General features: G+C 41.9%; 1 protein-coding gene across 1 annotated transcript in view; it reads right to left on the bottom strand.

Annotated features, from left to right (window-relative positions):
* Window positions 1-5,141: 5,141 nt before the first annotated feature.
* zgc:158659 (phosphatidylinositol 4,5-bisphosphate 3-kinase catalytic subunit alpha isoform) overlaps window positions 5,142-8,731 on the bottom strand; it is a gene marked incomplete in the record, with an annotated part of 40,445 nt that continues 36,855 nt past the window's right edge. The window contains 8 exon segments of the mRNA XM_014027842.1: window positions 5,142-5,341; window positions 5,707-5,855; window positions 5,959-6,110; window positions 6,184-6,301; window positions 7,885-8,055; window positions 8,138-8,216; window positions 8,316-8,437; window positions 8,524-8,630. Coding sequence (XP_013883296.1) covers window positions 5,217-5,341; window positions 5,707-5,855; window positions 5,959-6,110; window positions 6,184-6,301; window positions 7,885-8,055; window positions 8,138-8,216; window positions 8,316-8,437; window positions 8,524-8,630 — 1,023 coding nt within the window.

The raw sequence follows: 8,731 nt of genomic DNA, 5'->3' as shown, positions 1-8,731 counted from the left end.
CTTTTATAATCATTTACAGATTATTCTATAGTATTTTACAGCAGCCAGCTCTGTTATACCAGGACAGCTGAAAAAACCTGTTATTTCCCCACTGTGGGATCAATAAAATGTTTTTTTATCTTACATTTCCCCTGATAAAAGCTACTAATAAATTCTAAAGCGTTTATAAAATCCACATAAATTGAGTGGACATTCAATTTATTACAATTTATTGTAATTTTTGAGTGAGTGAATGAGTGTTAAATGGAAAATGTTCTGAGTTCATACAATCAAAAATGGTTGATCTAATCGGTTACCTCATAACAACCCAGTAACTTTTTTCCTAGTTGTTAAATTACTTCTCAGCCAGTTACAAGTGCTCACTTTTAACAGGAGAAGGTTGCAGTTAATGTGGGGTTTCAAGGTTGTATTTCCCCAGCTAGGCTACTCGGATGGGACCTGTAACCTTGTTGAAAACAGGGATGAACCCCGCAAATGAATTTAACCAGTGCTGAGCTAACTCTCCTATCTCTCACTCAAGCAAGCTGATCTATCATCTGTTCAGGCAACCCCTGTCAGAGTTTAGTTGAGAGTCCTAACCCCAGAGACGGAGGGGTGAGAAAATTAAGAGGGTAGCCCTTAGACCTGTGTCCACAGGTAAACTGAAGGTTACCCCAAAACCAGAAAAGCAATCAAGAGCAATCTCATGGATCTTTTCAAGTTCTAGTTATTTTTTCAAAAACTCGGTTTCAAATTTAACATGTAGGACATAAAAAAACCCAAATAACATTAAATAACCACTTCCAACCCACTCTGCTGTTASAAAATGGTTCTTCCGTCCTCCTTTCCTTTGGATGTTGCTGTAGCCAACAGTCCACCTGCCCCACCCCCGCGTGTGTTTAATACAGATTTTTTGGTGAGAATTATGGATTTTTGACGCATGTTGACATGTATGGTGGCAGGACAGATGAACTTCTCTCAGACTTGTCTGTTGCTCTATATTGTTTCTTTCACTATACAGTATTTTGATGGAATGATGTAATAAAAATCTTTGAGTCACAAAGACCTTTTTTGACTTTATGTGTTTAAGATGGTTTTTTTCCTTGGATTTGCAGAAATTGCACACGTCATAAAGTCAACTTTTATAGTTTAGTCTTTGCATCTTTAAACAAAGCCTCTGGATACTTCTGATGCTGCAGACACCATGATGAAGAAAACACACAGAATACCGAAAGAAAAACTGTTTTATGTGAAAATGTTTCAGCATTTTACAATTTCAGCAATACTTTCACAATAAAAGTACAGAATCATTCCAAATGTAGAGCAGTGGTTAAAAAAAGGCTCTGAAATCTAAGACATAATTATTGTGGTTGATTATTTTTGCTGCATATTATTCTTTTTACTCAATAATAATATGCCAATTGTTATTTAAAGTAATTTAAAACTATCATGAGAGATCCAGATTTGAGAAAAAAGTATTTAAATTTGAATCGGAAGAATTTATTGATTGTGTTGTTAAAGCTGATATGTTTTTTTATAAGACTAATTTAATATCTGCACAGTTGATAAACTTTAATTTAGCTCCACCTAAAACTGATCATCAATGACTTTTATTTGGCCAGAAGCTTTGACTGTAACAGTCAAAAATATTGATCAGATATTGGTGGCTTTTATTGCTCTCACAGTGACCAAAGTGATTACTTTGCTGGTGCCAATAAAGCTGCATTATTTTAAATAAAGTTTGATTCAAATGTTTGCTACAACAATAAAGTTTTGCTCAGTTTGTATTTAAAACAGCTAGCAAAGCTAATAGGCTAACTTTAACAAGGAAGACATGATGACATCATCATCATCATCACCTTGATCAGTTTTTTTTTCTCAGCATGTCTTTGGCCTTTTTAAAGACCTCTCTGGTTCAGACCCTGAGATTAGTGTAGATAGGACAACCATCTCAACAGCAAGATGGTGTGTTGGTAAAATCTATGATAACAACCCATCATCATCATCATCATCATCATCATCACCATCAGTGTAGTGCAAAAATCAAACACACATGTGCTTTTCATATGTGTTTTTGTGTTTATATAAAGTGTACTACCACATGTTTGCTGTGTGGGATGGTTTGTGTATGTGTTCAATGTGTATGTGTCTGATGGTGTGTGTTGTTGTGTATCAGCGTTTGTTGGGCATGTGTCTGATGGTGTGTGTGGTTGTGTATCAGTGTTTGTTAGGCATGTGTCTGATGGTGTGTGTGGTTGTGTATCAGTGTTTGTTAGGCATGTGTCTGATGGTGTGTGTGGTTGTGTATCAGTGTTTGTTGGGCATGTGTCTGATGGTGTGTGAAGTTGTGTATCTGCTTGTTGGGCATATNGGCATGTGTCTGATGGTGTGTGTGGTTGTGTATCAGTGTTTGTTGGGCATGTGTCTGATGGTGTGTGAAGTTGTGTATCTGCTTGTTGGGCATATTTCTGCTGGTGTGTGTGGTTGTGTATCTGCTTTTTGGGCACGTGTCTGCTAGTGTTTATGGTTGTGTATCAGTGTTTGTTGGGCATGTGTCTGATGGTGTGTATGGTTGTGTATCAGTGTTTGTTGGGCATGTGTCTGATGGTGTGTGTGGCTGTGTATCAGCATTTGTTGGGCATAGGTCTGATGGTGTGTGTGGTTGTGTATCAGTGCTCGTTGGGCATGTGTCTGATGGTATGTGTGGTTGTGTATCAGTGTTTGTTGGGCGTGTGTCTGATGGTGTGTGTTGTTGTGTATCACTGTTTGTTGGGCATGTGTCTGATGGTGTGTGTTGTTGTGTATCTGCTTGTTGGGCATGTGTTTGCTGGTGAGTATGGTTGTGTATTAGTGTTTGTAGGGCATGTGTCTGACGGTGTGTGGGGTTGTGTATCAGCGTTTGTTGGGCATAGGTCTGATGGTGTGTGTGGTTGTGTATCAGTGTTTGTTGGGCATGTGTCCGATGGTGTGTGTGGTTGTGTATCAGTGCTCATTGGGCATGTGTCTGATGGTGTGTGTGGTTGTGTATCAGTGCTCGTTGGGCATGTGTCTGATGGTGTGTGTTTGTGTATCAGTGTTTTTTGAGTATGTGTCTGATGGTGGGTGTTTGTGTATCAGTGCTCATTGGGCATGTGTCTGATCGTGTATGAGGTTGTGTATCAGTGTTTGTTGGGCATGTGTCTGATGGTGTGTGGTTGTGTATCAGTGCTCATTGGGCATGTGTCTGATCGTGTGTGTGGTTGTGTATCAGTGTTTGTTGGGCATGTGTCTGGTGGTATGTGTGGTTGTGTATCAGTGCTCGTTGGGCATGTGTCTGATGGTGTGTGGCTGTGTATCAGTGCTCACTGGGCTTGTGTCTGATGGTGTGTGTGGTTGTGTATCAGTGTTTGTTGTGCATGTGTCTAACAGTATGTGTGGTTGTGTATCTGCTTGTTGGGCACGTGTCTGATGGTGTGTGTGTGGCTGTGTATCTGCTTGTTGGGCATGTGTCTGACGGTGTGTGTGGTTGTGTATCAGTGTTTGCTGGGCATGTGTCTGATGGTGTGTGTGGTTGTGTATCAGTGTTTTTTGAGCATGTGTCTGATGGGGTGTGTGGTTGTGTATCAGTGTTTGTTGGTCATGTGTAAGATGGTGTGTGTGGTTGTGTATCAGTGTTTGTTGGTCATGTGTCTGATGGGGTGTGTGGTTGTGTATCAGTGTTTGTTGGGCATGTGTCTGATGGGGTGTGTGGTTGTGTATCAGTGTTTGTTGGGCATGTGTCTGCTGGTGTTTGTGGTTGTGTATCAGTGTTTGTTGGGCATGTGTCTGATGGTGTGTGTGGTTGTGTATCAGTGTTTGTTGGGCATGTGTCTGATGGTGTGTGTGGTTGTGTATCAGTGTTTGTTGGGCATGTACAGTACACACCAAAGTTTGGACTCACCTTCTCATTCAAAGAGTTTTCTTTATTTTCATGACTATGAAAATTGTAGATTCACACTGAAGGCATCAAATCTATGAATTAACACACGTGGAATTATATGCTTAACAAAAAAGTGTGAAACAACTGAAAATATGTATTATATTCTAGGTTCTTCAAAGCAGCCACCTTTTGCTTTGATTACTGCTTCACACACTTTTGGCATTCTCTTGATGAGCTTCAACAGGTTCACCTGAAATGGTTTTCCAACAGTCTTGAAGGAGTTCCCAGAGATACTTAGCACTTGTTGGCTATTTTGCCTTCACTCGGCAGTCCAGCTCACCCCAAACCATCTTGATTGGGTTCAGGTCCGGTGACTGTGGAGGCCAGGTCATCTAGCGCAGCACCCCATCACTCTCATTCTTGGTCAAATAGCCCTTACACAGCCTGGAGGTGTGTTTGGGGTCATTGTCCTGTTGAAAAATAAATGATGGTCCAACTAAAGGCAAAATGGATGGAATAGCATGCCGCTGCAAGATGCTGTGGTAGCCTTGCTGGTTCAGTATGCCTTCAACTTTGAATAAATCCCCAACAGTGTCACCAGCAAAGCACCCCCACACCATCACACCTCCTCCTCCATGCTTCACGGTGGGAACCAGGCATGTAGAGTCCATCCGTTCACCTTTTCTGTGTCGTACAAAGACACGGTGGTTGAAACCAAAGATCTCAAATTTGGACTCATCAGAGCAAAGCACAGAGTTCCACTGGTCTAATGTCCATTCCTTGTGTTCTTTAGCCCAAACAAGTCTCTTCTGCTTGTTGCCTGTCCTTCGCAGTGGTTTCCTAGCAGCTATTTTACCATGAAGGCCTGATTCACACAGTCTCCTCTTAACAGTTGTTCTAGAGATGTGTCTGCTACTAGAACTCTGTGTGGCATTTTGGCTGTGTACTGTATCCACCTTCTGCACAACATAACTGATGGTCCCAACCCCHTTTATAAGGCAAGAAATCCCACTTATTAAACCTGACAGGGCACACCTRTGAAGTGAAAACCATTTCAGGCGACTACCTGTTGAAGCTCATCAAGAGAATGCCAAGAGTGTGTGAAGCAGTAATCAAAGCAAAAGGTAGCTACTTTGAAGAACCTAGAATATAATACATATTTTCAGTTGTTTCAAACTTTTTTGTTAAGCATATAATTCCACGTGTGTTAATTCATAGTTTTGATGCCTTCAGTGTGAATCTACAATTTTCATAGTCATGAAAATAAAGAAAACTCTTTGAATGAGGTGTGTCCAAACTTTTGGTCTGTACTGTATCTAATGGTGTGTGTGGTTGTGTATCAGTGCTCGTTGGGCATGTGTCTGATGGTGTGGAAGATCCAGTCCATCTTAGTGCTCCATCCTCCATGATGAGCGTCGTTCATCTGTTTGGTGAAATACTCCAGTGCCTCCTGCTGGCTCTTCTCTGGCAAAAAGAAAACACAGAATGAGGAAGCTGATAGACAAACTGGATATGGTAAGAGGTTCTTTGTACTGATACCAGACTTGATAACAGTTCATTTGGTATATTAGTGTCAAGGTAAAATTAGACATAAAATAACTCTTGCAAACTATGGACTAACTAATAACTAAGAACAACATAACCCATCAAAAGACAAAGGAATAAGTGTTTACACTGGTGTGTGTGTGTGTGTRCATGGGTTTGTCCATCAAAGACAAGGAAGAGGAAGAAAAAGAAACAGCTCACATGTCCATGTCTTGTCTTTGAAATAACAAAACAACATAGCAAAAACCACCAATTTATGGCAGTCTGCACAACTCCCATCTTACCTAAAGCCAAGGTCTTCCTCAGGTAAGCGATGTCATCAAAACTCTGCAGTTCAGGCATGCCACAGCCCAGCAGGAGGGAGAAGAGGTTGATGAAAAGGCTGGCGTGCTGTCGGATGGCCAGGTAAGCTTTGTAGCACATCTCCTGGAACCTGCAGAACAGGCAAACACAGGTGAACAACAATAAACCACAGGGAGACAGGCCCTGAGACAGCCAACAGAATTAGCTGCAAACAGTTGAGGAGCACGCAAGACCTCTCAAACTCTTTAGTCTTGGTGGATTCCTGAACTCCTTTACTGATGACAATGAGGAAGTCCTGAGTCAGGACAAAGGGAACACGCTCTCTCTTGTACCCGAACTTCTTCTTCTTGTGGTCCAAGAAGTGACCAAAGTCAATGTGGAACAGCTAGAAGAGAAGAGGAGGAGTCAGGAGGTGGATCCGGGATGAGAAGGAGCATGAAGCAGAGTGGGAGGCTCACCTGTCCATTCTCTTTCACCATGATGTTTGAGTTGTGTCGATCTCCAATTCCCAGTATGAATGTGGCAACACAGTATCCTGCACACGACCTGGTGAACAGGTCAATTGCTCGGTCATACCTGAAAGACAGGTGAGTCAGTTGAGTCAGACTGGTGGGTTATCAGACAGAGAGATCAACAGAGAGCTGTTCATATGGACAGACACACAGATACAGGTAAAACAGGAACACTTCTGGGGCAGCATGACTGCTCAGTGGTTAGGGAGTTGGCAATCCAGTGGGTCACTAGCCTAGATATGCTAGTTGCTAATCTCCCCAATGCTAATGCCAGATTATCCATGCTAGTCGCTAATCTCTCCAATGCTAATGCCAGCTTATCCATGCTAGTCGATAGCCTCTCCAATGCTAACGCCAGCTTATCCATGCTAGTCGATAGCCTCTCCAAAGCTAACGCCAGCTTATCCATGCTAGTCGCTAGCCTCTCCAATGCTAACGCCAGCTTATCCATGCTAGTCGNCTAGCCTCTCCAATGCTAACGCCAGCTTATCCATGCTAGTCGATAGCCTCTTCAATGCTAACGCCAGCTTACCCATGCTAGTCGATAGCCTCTCCAAAGCTAATGCCAGCTTATCCATGCTAGTCACTAGTCTCCGATGTTAATGCCAGCTTATCCATGCTAGTCACTAGCCTCTCAGATGCTAATGCCATCTTATCCATGCTAGTCGCTAGCTTCTCCAATGCTAATGCCAACTTATCCATGCTAGTCACTAGCCTCTCAGATTCTAGTGCAAATGAATAGTCTCCTTCTCATTTGCTAGCGCCGGCCTCTCAGTTACCGTGGCCAGATGCTCAATTATCAGTGCCTTTCATTGATCAGATCAATAGCTGGCTTAGGAATATATATAGTCTCCTTCCAGAAGGATGTAGCAACTGCTGGTTGCACAATAGTTTTAGCTTTGGCCCTCATACGACGCCATACTCGTTGTGCTTGTGTGGGTTTTCTCTAGGTACTCCAGTTTCCCCCACAGCACAAAAATACGTATAATAGGTTGCCTTCAGGGTCAGGCTGCTCTTGCAAAAAAGCTCTTCTGTGTCAATGAGATTTGCCTGGTTAAATAACAGTAAATTTCCATTTTCTGCAAAAATTTGGCATAAACACTGAAAGGCTTTTCTGAAATTTGTGGAAGTTGAAATTGAGTTTTTAAGAGTTAAAAAAGTTTTTAAAAAATGTAGCTAAAAGAGAAAAGTAGCAAAATGTTAATTATAGCTTCTAGCAGCAAAACAGTAGATAAAAGCTAAACTGTTAAAAGAGACATCATGCTTTTAAATTCTTCTTTTTCATTTTTAAATCATTCAATTGGGGTCTAGTTATGTTTGCAGCACCGGGAGAGACTAAATTCAAATTTTTACCATTCCTGGAGACTCCAAGTACACAAAACGCATTTAACAGCTAAAAAAAACCAACAAATTTTTGCATATGTTTCATTTAAAGTAGCATAAGATAAAACTAGTATGCTGAAGCAGATCTAAAAAATGAGGAATTGTTTCCTACATGAAGTTACATTTGATGACAAGTATATACAGTATTTATATGTATATATAAGTATACATACAGTATATTTTTACCTGTGTAGAAGGATGCATAATTTAAAAGGCTGACAGACAAGACAAGTGATCAGACAGGTACAGTAAAGGTGTACTGACGCTTCTCCGCGGTTCTTGTCTTTGATCCAGTGATGCAGAGTGTTGGAGTTGAACTGCAGCGCCCCCTTCAGGCCTCCTTTACACTGAATTTGCATGATGGTGAAGCTGTTCTTCACCACCTCGATCAGACCCACACAGTCACCGATCGACAGGCAGCCGTATGGCAACATGCTGTGACACATCCACACACAGACACCAGGTTAGCCAGGTGTGTATTCACATCACCCTCTCTGATGATGGAACCGGCTCTCACCGTAGGTCCAGTCCCTGATTTTGCCAGATGTTCTCCATGATCCTTATGATCTGCAGTGTCAGCATGTCCTGACGCAGGTCTGCAAAACAAACAAAAAATTGCATTACCCACAGCTGCTGTTAGCACAGTTAGCATTCAGCACTAAAGCCAGTGCTGTGTTTGGCACAGAGCTACTAACCGTCTCCGTTTTTGAAGATGATCTCGTTGTTGGTGAAAAGCAGCTCTGACATGATATCTGGGTTTTCCCAGTTCAGCCACAGCGGGCGCTTTGCCGAAGACATGATCCTACACTCCTCCAACCTACAAACACAACACTCTGTCACTATGATTTACTGTATTTAGTAATTTAGACAGATGTTTAGTGAGTCAGCTGATGGGTTGGTTACCTGAGGTTTCCTAGCTGGTGAACTGGGTTCAGAGGAGAGACAAATCCCTGCAGCGAGTCCATGTAATCTGGACGTGACATGTGTTCAACCAGGAACTTCATCTGAGTCTAAATACCAATCACAGAACAGCATGCCAACATTTTTTTTATTTAACCTTTATTCTACCAGGATAAAAAAAATATTGGGCCTCATGCAAGAACCGTTGGTA

The sequence above is a fragment of the Austrofundulus limnaeus genome, unplaced genomic scaffold (assembly GCF_001266775.1).
Source record: "Austrofundulus limnaeus strain Quisiro unplaced genomic scaffold, Austrofundulus_limnaeus-1.0 Scaffold689, whole genome shotgun sequence".
Lineage (NCBI taxonomy): Eukaryota > Metazoa > Chordata > Actinopteri > Cyprinodontiformes > Rivulidae > Austrofundulus > Austrofundulus limnaeus.
This window is presented reverse-complemented; position numbering and strand designations above follow the sequence as displayed.